This window comes from Carcharodon carcharias, chromosome 5 (genome assembly GCF_017639515.1).
Source record: "Carcharodon carcharias isolate sCarCar2 chromosome 5, sCarCar2.pri, whole genome shotgun sequence".
NCBI lineage: Eukaryota > Metazoa > Chordata > Chondrichthyes > Lamniformes > Lamnidae > Carcharodon > Carcharodon carcharias.
In genome coordinates, this window is record NC_054471.1 from 133850845 (window position 1) to 133864883 (window position 14039).

A 14039-nucleotide genomic window follows, 5' to 3' on the forward strand; every position below is an offset into this window, starting at 1 on the left:
ACTCAGGCCGGATGAGATCCAGGCAGTGCAGCTGTCTCTGAAGTCCAGCACCATCGAATTGAAGGAGGGCATGCCCCCTTTTTTATGGCACTAGTTGCCGCAAAATAGGTACGTTTAAAAGTCCCATTGCAATTGACAGGCCAGGGAGAAGGTAAGTGGATAGGATTTGGAGGGTAGGGGTGTTCAGAAGTCAGGTGGGGATGGGGGGAGGGTTTCTTTCATAGGGATGGGGTGGGAGAAGTTGGACATTCGGGAGGGGTGGGGGGTCAGATATTAGGGGATGGGGGTTATATTTCGGGGGATGGAGGTCTGATCAGACCTTGGGGGTGGGGGAGTCTGGTCAGGCCGGGAGGTGATAGTCGGGCCCGCTGAGGGGTGGGGGTAGGGGCAGGAGTCCCGTGCGGGTGAGGGAATTCCCTAGGGGGTCGGGATTGTTGGGGGAGTCCCGTGGGGAGATCGGTCTGGGTCTTTACAATTATTACCCAGAAGATAGAAGAGGTTTTAATTCTAACTTTTTCTGGGTAACTATTTGGTGTAACCCTGTTGGATCCATTCAAAGTTTGCATTTTAAAATTGTATTTTTGGATGGTTCCCAGCGCAGTGCAATTGCCCAGAGGAAGTATGCACTTCTGGGCAATTGCCATGCAAATGCTTACCTGTAAAGAGGGATTCCCCAGTACATCTTTGGGGTACTCCCCCCATTCCGATGCTGGGGAGCATGGAAGTTACGGTCCAATAATTCCTAAAACAGCAAATCAATTACACAGCAAATGAGTAAAATAGGAGGAAAAATAAATAACAGATTCTGGCAGCAAATGCTAATGAATGAGGCCCTTCAAAAGGGAAGATCCAACGTGCAGGAAATGGGCATTAAGTGATTTGGTCAAGTTTTGCAGCTGCATTCTATGACTCAGCCTGAATTTAAAAATTTTCCTGGCCTGGCATGTCAGAGCAGCATCCTCCCCCTTCTGGCCTGGCATGGCATGGCAGCCTTTTCCCCTTCCCCACCTGGCCCCGCATGGCAGCCTCCTCCCCCACTGCCACCAGTGTTGCTCCCCCTTCAATCACAAACTGCTTCCTTCCCACATTTGCTGCTGATAGACTCACGTGAACAGCAAATGCGATAGGGAATGGCCTGTGATTGAAGGAGCAGTTCCTTTCAGGATCATCCACTCCACTCACCAGCATTTTGAAAACTACCCCCGGGAGCTACATTGGGGCACTTTGCGGGCCACGTCTAGCCTGCGGATTGCACGTTGGACAAATCTCCATGAAGTAAACTTGAGGGAAACATTTCTGTCATTGGAGGGTTGGAGGGGAAAGTGTAAAGAAACGTTGAAGGAGAGAAAGCTTTGGATGGCATTTACTCCTCAATCAAGAAAAAGAATAGTTCAGAATTCTTTGCATAGAATTAGATAAGATAGTGATTCTTGTCCTATCATATAAAGTGAAGTTGAATAATGCAGTAAATGGAGGAAATGATTTGTCCACAAAGAGCCAGAAGGAAATCATTACTTATCTCAGTGGACTTTAAAGAGCTCTTCTAGATTTTCTTGGCAAAATATAGCCAAACCGATCAAACAGCTTGTTGCTCCGGTCAGCCAGATATTAAGATCAGTTAGTGAAATTGTCATCATCTTGATCACACCAACTTCAATTCACCCATCACATAATTGCTCTCTAACATAAGCATTCAGTTAAGTAATTCTTTGATTTTAAAATTTTCATCCTTATTTTCAGTGCCCACCATGGCCTCTCTACTCCCTACCTCCATAATCTTCTCCATCTCCACAGTCCTCCAAGATATCTGTGCTCCTCTAATTTTAATTTCTCCACCATTGGTGGCCATACCTTCACTCGCCTCAATTCTGGAATTTCCTCTCTAGTCCTCTCCACTCCTTCTTTCTCCTTTCAGATGCTTCTTAAAGCCAACGTCTTTGACGAAGTTTTGACCACCTGATCTAATATTGCCTTGTCTGGCTCAGTGTCAAATTCTGCTTTTCTGTGATGCACCTTGGAACATTTTGTTATGTTAAAGGTGCTGTAGAAATTGTTATTGGTTAATAGGTTGAGTGACTTTCCATACCTATTGGTACAATTTTGGATACATAATTAATTTATTAATCTAAGTTTTCCAAATGCAAATGGTAATTGCTAAAAAAAGAGACATGTCAAAGCTTTTCATCTTGCGCTCATCAGGACACTTCATAAGAATACCAATATAAGGGGGAAAACAGCAATTTATGCTGTACGTGAGGAGAGTGCTGAATGGTTGGCAAGTGGCATTACCATGGTGAATGCACCACAGATGGTGACTGATAGTTAACTGTGAAGCATTGTTTGAAATTTAAACCAAGCAGCTTGATCCTAATTGGTCAAGGCATTGCCCTGAGGAACGAGTCAGTGAATGGCTGTCATTTATTTTTTTTTTATCTGAAATAGGCACAATTTGTGTACCAGTTCTTTCTGTCTACAAAGAACAGGGTCCTGTGTATTAATATATGTTGCCTCCAGTACATGCAAATGCAGTAAGAATGAATTTGGGGAATAGTGCAACTTTCGTTGATAACTTTGTCATTCAGACTTAAAGTGCATTTTCAAAGGGAGAGAACCGAAATTGTTGGAGATGAACCGCAGGTCTAAATGCATACTTAAAGTTTTTTTTTGTATTTATTTCAAATTTCTACCACTGGATGTGCTTTTTTCCCCCACCTTTTCGTTTGTACTTGGGATTGAAGTGGATATTTTAACTGTGTCATTTAAAGTAACCACAGAAACTGGTTCGAATGCAGAACATAGTGTACCAGTTCAAAAGACATTTAATCTAAAGCACACAGCTGTGTTGATAAAATTACAGGGCTACTGTCTTACCTGCCATTTGAAGAGGGTCATTTTCAGCATTTGGGAATGTGGTCATACAAGTAGCAATGTTGTGTTGGCTTGCTGGTAGAGATGTGTATGACTGCTCTGCCAGAGATTCATTTTTTACCATGGCATCATTAGAAAGCAATGTGCTTTTACTACGGTTTGCAAGAAAACAGGAGCTTGGTGAAGCTGTGAATGTTGCTTTACTCGCATCTGTAAAGGTAAGCAGGAAAATACTTAATAATGGAATGAAACAGCAGGGAACACTTAATCATGTTTTAAAGCTGATATCTTGAAAACGGTTTACTTATATCAGTTATAGGAAATAAATAAGCAAAGGAAATATCATGAATTAGAACAAAGAGAAATGTTAGAATGTTCCAGGAAATTTCTAGATTAAGTTTAAAATCTAAGGTGATTGGAAAAAGAAGCAACAGCGACATGAAGAAAACCTTTTTTTACGCAGAGGGTGGTTAGGATCTGGAATGCTCTGCCTGAGAGTGTATGGAGGCTGATTCAATTGAGGTCTTCAGAAGAAAATTGGTTAATTATCTGAAAAGACCAAGTTTGCAGGACTACAGGGAAGAGACTGGGAATTGGAATAGGGGCTGGGGTTTGGGACCAGGAATTCCCACACAAAGTCATTGGATTTTTGGCTGCAAATCCCGATTTAGGTATGTTACTCTTGCAGAGAGCTGGCACAGACATGACTGGCTGAATGGCCTCCTTCTGTACTGTGTTCAATAATTCTATGATTCTAGTTAACTGTAAAGCTGAGTTTTCTTACTGTGCATGATATCACAATTACAATACAGTATTTCTTTTATTGCCATTGTGTCATGCCCAGTCGAGGCATGAAGATATTACAAACTTTAAAACTACATTTTGAAAAGCGGACACCAAAAGCTGTTTAAGATGATTGTAGTGTACTATGTGTCTTGGCTGTATGCAGCTACAGACAGTCTTAAAGCTCAGGCAAATACGTAATTAAAATATGGTCAATCGCAGCCACTTGTGAAATTCACAAATCCCGTTTGTTAAGGACTATCAACAGAAAAGACCATGGGCAATAGAGATGACAAAACTCAACAGGCGCTGGACAAATATGAAGTGGATCTCATTGACTGTTCATTGTATTGTGATGGCCCTTCATCCCAAAACACAAAGACCTTGGCTGTCCGATACTCTCAGGGTGTTGAAAAGGCACAACACAGGAGGATTACCGATATACCACACCACCTATTTGGAAAAGGACTTTGGATTTGTCACAGGTCACATGGATAAGGCAACCATGTTTATTACCTGCTTTGAAAAATATAACAGCAGAAGCTGTTCTGAAACAAATACCATCAGAAACACCATTTAAGCCATTGAACCAGCTGCAAGACAGCTACATATAGCTACAAATAATATGTAGCTATACCTTGAAATTAGGATGATTCCTACCCCAACTGTTCCCACCCCAAGTTCACCTGAGAGCCAACCTCCTGGACATTCAACTACAAGAAGCCTTGCATTTTACTGAGGATCATCTGCTTTTACAAACCCTCCACTCCAGCTAAAGCATCAATTCATCCAAGAAACTACCTGCTATGAAAGTGACTGAAATAATTCCAGATTGTAATTATATTGTTTTTTTCTTCATCTGTATCAAATGTTTCTGTGTGCGATAATGTGTGTGAGATATCAAGTTTTAAACCTCCAAGGCAAATGTCAGATAATAAATAATAGCGCCCTAGGGGTGGGCTATAAAATTGGGGAGGAAGATGCATCAGGTGGCCCATCTGCCCATGTGCCAATTGAGTCCCTTAAGTAGTCAGTTATTGGATTGAACATATGGTGAGATGGCCCATGCCAAGTTTGCAACCTAGAAGTTTTCACTGCTTGGACAGGTGGCCAGTCAATGGCGAGTGTGGGGCGGGGGGATGTGGAGCATGGGTGGAACCTCCATTACTGGCCCCGTGTTCATCAGAGCCCTCCCCGGGACTTTGCACCCTCGTGTTTTCCCTGCCCAACTGCCCTATCTATGCTGGTCCCCCACATCCCTATTGCCCATCATTACTAAGACCTGCCAGCCTGGCCCTGGCGAGTCCCCAGATCTACCTTAAACTCTGGGCTCCATCGGTGAATGCATTATTTGTGACTGGCTGTAGTCCCAATGGTGACCACCTCTCCCGATAACGTTGCTGGGACTAGACTGCTGCCGGCAGCCGCTAAATAGCTGTGGGCAAGCTAGTCAAGCAGAGGTGGGCTCTCCCTGATTTTTACCCCTGGGACTCCAACCTCCCTCTCCCTAGTAAAATCTAGCCCCACAGTTCAGTGGGGTGTGCTCATATTGTGGTGAAGAAGATGGTTGCAATGCAGTCATACGTTTTATGGTGAGTTATTCCACTTACCATTTTGCTCATGAGCAGTTCTTGATACCGGCTGTTCACTGAAGAAGGGCCAAAACCTAACTTGTCAGTTTCTTGATAATCAACACATCACCATCCTACTAGGGATAAGCTAGGCAACTCTGCAGTCAAGGTAGTTTCAAAAAGATATAGCTGCAGATTGGAAAAGTCATGGCAGATGCACTAACCTGAATTCTGAACCAGTTAGATCCATGATACTTCAGCAAAGTGCTGCTGATTTACCAGTCAACCTGGCTCTGTAAGGGGACCTAATACAGGAGACTTACGGCTGAAACTAGCATTCTTCCTCTCTGGCTATAGCTAACTCTGCAAGCCAATTCCCGAACTGACAAAGGTAGTTCTCGCTGGAGAAACAGAAAGAAACTCAATAGTGCGTTATGATGAGGTGTGGTTTTGGCTGGTCAGACGCAAGTAGTTTTATTTCACAGAACTAAACAGTGGGTTTGGCTGAGTGATAACTCTCTCAACTCTGCACCAGAAGTATATAGGAAAAATCTCTAGTATAGACTTGACCAAACAATCTAGGCTGATCAGTTTGGTGCTGAAGCAATGCTTTGCTAATGGTGCAGTCTTTAAGAGACATAACGCAGGCCCTGTATTCATGTTTAGATAGAGGTAATGTAAAATTATTCCATTACACTGCTTAAATAAGAGCAGACGAGAGCTCTTCTGCTGTCCTGATAACACTTCTTCAACCAACGCCATCAAAAACTGCTTACCTGGTATTTCATTCATTCATTACCTGTTTTTTGGACCTTAAAAGTTAGCAAAATGATGGACACGTTTACCAAAGAAAGAATTTGCATTGTGCATGACACTTCAACCTATCTTAGGACATCACAAACCATTTTACAACAGTAATAGTGCTTTTGAAGTGCACTCATTGTTTGTTATGTCAGTAAATAGGACAATTTTCAGACAGCAAGGTCCCAAAAACAGAAACTGAATGAATGAATGACCAAATAATTGGTACAGGAAGCAATATTGAATTGGTATGATGAGAGTGACTGTCCTTGACATCAAGGCAGCATTTGACCGAGTGTGGCATCAAGGAGCCCTAGAAAAACTGAAGTCAATGGGAATCGGGAGGAAACTCTCCCCTGGTTGGAGTCAAACCTAGGACCAAGGAAGATGGCTGTGGTTGTTGGAGGTCAGTCATCTCAGCTCCAGGACACCACTGTTGGATTTCCTCAGGGTAGTGTCCTAAGCACAACCATCTTCAGCTGCTTCATCAATGATTTCCAACAAGAGAGAATCCAACCATCACCCCTTGATGTTCAATAGTGTTACCATTACTGAATCTTCCACTATCAACATCCAGGAGGTTACTTTTGACGAGGAACTGAGCTGAACTAGCCATATAAATACTGTAGCTACAAGAGCAGGTCAGAGAGTAGGAATCATGTGACAAGTAACTCACCTCCTGACTCCCCAAAGCTTGTCCACCATCTACAAGACGCAAGTCAGGAGCGTGATAGAATACTCCCCCACTTGTTTGGATGAGTACAGCTCCCACAACACTCAACAAGCTTGACACCATCCAGGACAAAGCAGCCCGCTTGATTGGCACCACATCCACAAACATTCACTCCCTCCACCACCGATGCACAGAGGCAGCTGTGTGTACCATCTACAAGATGCACTGCAGGAATTCACCAAGGCTCCTGCAACAGCATCTACCAAATGCACGACCACTACCATCTAGAAGGACAAGGGCAGCCGATAGATAGGAACACCACTACCTGGAAGTTCCCCTCCAAGCCACTCACCACCGTGACTTGGAAACATATTGCTGCTCCTTAACTGTCATTGGGTCAAAATCCTGGAACTCCCTTCCTAACAGCACTATGGGTGTATCTACATCACATGGACTGCAGTGGTTCAAGAAGGCAGCTCACCACCACCTTCTCAAGGGTAACTAGGGATGGGAAATAAATGCTGGCTCAGCCAGTGAAGCCCACAACCCATGAAAGAATAAAGAAAAAACACTGGGACAACCCCCTGCTCTGGTTTGAATAATTAGACCTTTTACATTCATAGGAACAGACAGCAGCCATTGATTTAAGGTCTCAACTGAAATTTGCCACATCTAGCAATGCAGCACTCCATCAGTATTCCACTGAAGTATCAGTCTGGATTATATTTCTCTTTTTATCCTCAGTGGGGTTACACAACAACATTGACAGGAATAACATTAGGAATGATCGGCTTTATGTATGAGGGAAGACAAAAGAAACGGGAATACTTTGGTAGAACAAAGAAAGTTAAGGGGAGATCCTTTTGATGTGTTCAAAATTATGAAGGGTTTTGATAAGTTTAATGGGCTGAATTGGATGGAAGCCCGAAGTCCTCTTGCTGCTATGGCATGTTGCCAGCGGCAGGAAGCTTAGTGGTGCAACCACCTAGTGGGTGACCAATTGAACTACTTAAAGCCCAAATAAAGGCCACTTCCCACCCAATGGGAGGGCTACCACCACGTGGGGAGACTGCCAGGTAAGATCTGTGACCCATGGAGGAGCCCTCTGGGAGCCAAGATCACGCGCTACTGCTGCAATAACCTCCATCACCCCCAACCCCCACCCACCCCCACGATCGTCAGAGCCTGCCTACCTAGTCCTGGATTCCTCAGAAATACTTAAATGTCTTTGGCACTGAGGCATCTTTTCCCTCATGCTGTAGCCTCAGCAGTAAACAAGACCCAGATTGCTGACTTGCTGTCCCTTCAATAACCGGGCATCTCCGGCAAAAATGCCACTCCAGTGTCCCATTGGATCGGCTCTTGCTTTTGGCTCCAGTGACGACACTTCTTCAGGCTAATAACATTCAGCCCACTATTTCCACTAGTAATAGCTGACAGCTTTAAGATCATCACCAAAGTAACAGAGGAAGAGGATAGTAGAATTTTCAACTCTGAAGCTCACCAAAGATGGAAACAAAGACAAAGACAATCACTTCATGTTTCGGGATGTTCCAAGAATTGCTGCACTAGCAGCGTAGCCCTCTGTTCCAGCTTTCTTTTGCCTAGTACGATAGTGCTAAGCCAATGCCACATAGCAGAATAAGGAGTAATCTAGACACTCTCTCCCTGGGCCTGTCCAAGTCTTTTCTGTCCCCAGTATAAGCACAATGCAAAATCCAGGGCTGATTGCAGTACAAGGATGAAATTCCAGACTTTTTGCTCCATGTGCAGCGTGCCTGTGGTGGCCTTACAATGTTAAGTGCCTTGTAGCAGTGACAAAATCAGGGAGAGATCTATATGTCCATTTTATAATAATCACTTATGTCACAATTTTCATTAATATTTGCTTGTCGATGCTCCAATGAGAAAAAGTTGACTTTATATATTGTGTGACTGCAATCCTCCTTTTCTCATTATACTGATTACCACCTACTTATGTTACCAGTTTAAGTTTGCAATTTCTGAACATTTATTTGCTGTCTTCTATGCAGCTTGATAGAGAAGGGCCAGAATTAGGAATTTCGGTAAATGTTTACAGCACCTAGATTTGGGTGTCAATTTTTGGCAAAGCATCAGTTTCTGATTTTCTGGGCTGGATTTTATGTTCTACTGCCGGCAGGTTTGAAGGCAGGGGGGCCTGTAAAATCCAGCAGATGGCCTTGCTGCTGCCTACCCACTCACCCTTAACCTGTCTGAAATTTTGCCAAGGGTTGGGGGAGGCTTCAGGCAGCTCACCTACCCTTGGGGCTATTGTTGGCCACTTAAGGGACTCATCCCACTGTTGCCACTAATTTTGCCCATGATGGCAGGAGGCCCACATCATGCAGGAAGCCCAAAGGGTTTAGCTGCATGGGCTGGTATTGGGTAAGGGGGTGGTTGTCCTCCTTTGGCCCATTGTGGGGGACCTCCTCTCCTCCCCTGCTCTGCCCTTGCACCCCAGGGTTGCCAACCCTCCAGGATTGGCCTGGGGTCTTCAGGAATTGAAAATCAATCTCCAGGACACCGCTGCGTGCAATCCTGGAGAAAAACCATAGGGACATTAAAAAATACAGTTTTTTTTTAATTCTTTGAACGTTTCTTTTTACCAGATATAAAAGTATTGAAAATGGGGGAAAAAGGCTGTTTGGCTCACAGCCAAGCATCATCCAATTGGGTAATGGGTGTTTTTGCTTTCCAATTGGCATAGGAGGGCAGTTCATGACAAGGATGGATGTGTTGGCTGACTAATGGTGAAGAGTGGGAGCATGCCATGTGATGAAACCTCCAGGAATACATTTAATCACAGTTGGCAACCCTCTCCCCCTCCCCTCAGCACCAAGGTCATTCCTCCCCTTAACTCTCCTCCTGACCTCTGACTCTAGATTATATATATATATTTTAAAACAGTTACATTAATAATAAAATATTAGAGTATAATAATACATTAATTAATTGCTACTATAATTTAAATTAAGAGTTAGCTTTTCAACAACAACTTGAATTTATATCGAGGACCTGGCGGCAGTACCACAAGTTCAATGACCTCACATGGGCGGTCAGGATCAATGAATGCACCTTCAAATGATATTTCCAACCCACCTCGACATCAGCCTCTCTTCTGTTCAATACTCCAGACACAGGTCACTCACCCAGCAACACTCCCTAGCAGTAAGGAGTCAAGTCTAAAACTCAGATGCTCCACCTCACCATCATATACCCACCAATAAAATCAGCCTCACATCTATCGATCGCAGCTTCCATGTAGTTCCGGCTATTCAGCGATGACAGGCAAAACACCCAACCATATTGCAACACTATCACTGACATTCCTCACTCTCTCTTGGAGAACAAGGTTGCAGGTTGCCCATACCACAGGCAGCAAAGCAGAACCAGAGGGGGACTGCAAGTAGAGACTATTCTCCGCATCATGGGGTTGACTCCCACAGGAGGCCATTGCATCTGGTGCCATTGGGAACATTCAGGATGATAGTAAGTTCCTGCCTTATTGGCCTTCATCCTTCACCCTGCCATTCAGCATGAAGTGTAAGCTGCAGATTGTGTGAACATGAGCGTCTTGCTTTTCACAACCTGCACCCCCATTTCCCTCATACCACCACACCACTGACACTGCTCCTATCCCTCAGGCCTCCTTTCCCCACCCCCAACTAGCCCCTTCTGATTTTCTGATTTCAGATGGCCAAGAGCTGTCAATTGTCAGTCACTGTAGTGTCCTGAAGAAGGGCAAGATCTACTACAGACCTCCGAGAAAGGAGCACTATCACTTTTTCTTTCTTGTGATGAAGCCAGCATTTGTTGCCCTTGAACTGAGTGCTGCTAGGCCATTGCAGAGGTAATTAAGAGTCAATCACATTGTTATGGGCCTGGAGTCACATGTAGACCTTCCCTAAGGAGCATTAGTGAACCACATGGGTTTTACAACAATCAATGATAGTTTCATGGTCACTGCCACTGAGACTAGCTTTCAATTCCAATTAATTGAATTTAAATTTCACCAGCTGCCATGGTGGGATTTGGACCCATGTAGCCTGGGCCTATGGATTACTAGTCCACTGACATTACCACTGCACCCCAATCTGTCCTCTGACATATAAAAGAATGCTGATGATCATGGAAACAGTGATGCTTGGTACAGTGGCAGGTCTGCCACAATACCTGTTGTCATTGTCAAGGACCAGTATGAGGGACCCAGCTTCAATATAACACACGGCCACATGCAGGGTTTGGAGCCCATCCTTTCCATCGTGGAAGTGGTGTTCATCTCCATGACTTGCTGACTCACCCATAATGCAGTACCTGGTGGCCGCTGTCTCAGCTTCCATTGCATCATAACATCCATTATGTCAGTTCTGCAGTGTAAGTCAGAAAAGGGGTCATGAGATCCATGTTTGCTGCCATTCAAGTTCAGGCTATTCCATAATGGTTATGGATCTCAGTGCTCAAAGGAACTTGCAGGCTTTCACAATAGTCCAGGCAATCTGTCTTGTGACAGATTACTAGGATTGGTGAGGCCCTGCCCCGGGGAGTGGCAGTGGGTCCATGCAGCATGAACCTGCTGTACTGTCTCTGAAAAACAGCATTTCTGCTGCCACCACTCCAACTCTGCCAGTACCCTTGTGATTGCCTATCAGCCAGGCAGACCAGACTGCTGTAACTCATGCTGAGGCTGTGCAGTCTGAAGCCAGATGTCAAGGTCCAGAGCTGCTCAAGAGCATCCTTCAAGGCCATCTGCAATCTCCCCCAGTGAAAGTCAACAGCCTATGATGCAGCTGCTGAGGTAGCACTGCATGGGAGCACTAGGACAGGCAAAGGCACCCACAAAACAAGCACTAAGGGAATGCACAAGAGCTTTTTTATATTATTGGATGTGTTGTTGGATAATGTTGTTTTGTTGGTTTTTATTGCAGGACTTAGTCCAAGAGGACACTGTAATAGGTTATTGCACACAAATGGGAAAGTGGGGAATAGTGGAGCAAAGGAAGTGAAGGGATGACATCCTAAGGGAGCTGGAATCAAAGTAGGTGCGCATGGACAGCGCATCCAAGTGAAGGGGTTCCAGATGCTTCCTCCTTGTCTCCTCCACTTCCACTCGAGATGACCTCCTTGTGCCTGCTGGCAATGGCTGTGTGCTCATATTGGCGGAGGATGCAGCAGACCATCATGAGTTTGGAGTCACACTCTTGTGGATATTGAAAGGCTCAGTCTGAGTGGTCCCAGCTGTGGAACCATTGCTCAGAATAAAGCTGGTTTGCTCCACATATTCCTGGTGGCAGCATGGATTGCATTGTGTGTGTGTTGTCCTTGGGTGGCGTAGGGGAGTATGAGCCATGTGGATAGAGGGTATCCATACTGTGGTAGTCTGAAGACAATGGAAATTTTTATTTATTCTTTCATGGAATGTAGGCATTGCTACCTAGCATTTGTTGCCCTTGAACTGAGTGGCTTAGTAGGCCACTTCAGAGGGCAGTTAAGAATCAACCACATTGCTGTGGGCCTGGAGTCACATTTAGGCCAGACCAGGTAAGGAGAGCAGGTTTCCTTCTCTAAAGGACATTAGTGAATCAGATGGTTTTTTAAACAACAACCTTTGATAGTTTTATGGTCACCATTACTGAGAGTAGCTTTCAATTCTAGGGTCCAGATTTTATGGAATAGACTGACTTTCAAAAATCCTGCCCTGCAGTGATAACATGCAGAAGGGTGGGGTGGGGCATGGCCAAACAAGCTCGGTTTCCAACTTCCACCCCTCAGTGGACAGGAAGTCCCACCATCAAGAGCTGCTGGCCAAAAAGATTGGCTGGCAGTTCTAGCAGTCCTGGCAGTACCAAAACTCCGTACTGAGTGCTGCTGGAAATGAAAGGAGGCACAGGAAGAAGAGCAATGGTGACTGGAAACAGTTAAGTCCTGGGTTTTTGGAGCAGGGAGTGATCGAAGACCACAAGGAGTGGGGTGAAGGAGTTGGGGGGAAGGTCCTGGAGGGCAGGCAGTGAGGAACGAAAAGGGGGGACGACATCTTTGGGGGAGTGCTGCAGTGCGCACAGGGCACCCACCGATTGATGAGCCCCACCACCTCCCTGCCTTTTCAAAAATGCCATTTCAAAATCAGCCTGCCACTGCCCAGTGTTTTGTGGCAGTTGGGGTAGATTGAGGCCTTTAGTTAGTTAATTAATTGGGCAGTTAAGGGCCTCAACAGGCCTAAAGGCGGGTGGCCGAATAGGCATCTTACCCACCCACCCACTCCCCCGTATTATGGGGAACTGGTCAGGAATGGGTGGGAAGGAGATGAGCTGGGCACCCAACATAAACATACCCCACCCCCCTCCCCACTTGCCAATGCATTATTCCCAGGTTTGTGGATTACGAGTCTTATGACATTTCCAGTATGCCGCCATCTCCATTGGTGGGCTGCTCAGGATAAAGACATCATGGCTGCTGCCTATATGCCGGGCATTCAAAAACATGATGCTCTGGTTAGGTTTGCACTTGAACTGCAAATTAATGTAGTGGAACACATGGTGCCTGCAGAACCATGTTTGTACAGTCAATGATTCCCTGCACCATTGGGAATCTGTCTATCCTAAGTCCCTCCTCCTGGTGTACAGGGCCTCAGTCACCTCACAGATGTAGTGAAGGACAGCAAACTAGCAAATTTTGGCTATGATGTCTGCGCTTTCCTGGAAGGATCTGGCTGCTTGTAAGTTGAGAGGGCTGGTGATCTTCATGGCTACTGGAAGCACCGCTCTCATTCTACTGTGATGCTGCAGGTCTTTTTCTGGAAGATGGTACAGTTTTGCGATCACTTCCTGAGCCCTCCTCATCTTCCTGTCCCTGTGCAGAGCTTTCCCTCGCTGCAGCCTCAGCTTAATTGCCCGTTGTGTTGCAGACTAAGAGCGATTGCAACAATAGCCTCCATAATGTCATGTTATTATAAAGTTCTAATACCTTAAACTTATTTGCTGTATAAGACAAGAGGCACCACTCATAAGGGATTGGGTAAACCTATTGTAGGTTTGCTTATTAATACTGAGCACATGAGAACGGTTATACATAGGTATAAAACTTGAAAATTTCAGAGCTGTGTGTGTGTTGCTCAAAGCAAAAGTGAAACTAAGACTGGATGACATGGCACATTTCTTTTTGTTTCTTCTTGTAGCTGCTGGCATTTGCACTGCACAAATGTACCAGATCAATTTGGAGAACATCTTCAAGCTTGATGTCAGCTTGTAGGTCTAAGGATATATCAGCAAAGCTGATATTTCCCACTCAATGTTGGAGCTATTGGAATGCATTTTGGACAGAGATTT

At 44.9% G+C, this 14039-nt stretch overlaps 1 protein-coding gene across 1 annotated transcript in view; it reads right to left on the reverse strand.

Moving 5' to 3' along the window:
* Nucleotides 1–14039, reverse strand: part of rfx6 (regulatory factor X, 6) — a 102950-nt gene that overhangs the window by 45654 nt on the left and 43257 nt on the right. Inside the window, exon 16 of the mRNA XM_041187401.1 lies at nucleotides 2872–3078. Coding sequence (XP_041043335.1) covers nucleotides 2872–3078 — 207 coding nt within the window. The remainder of the gene's footprint in view (nucleotides 1–2871; nucleotides 3079–14039) is intronic.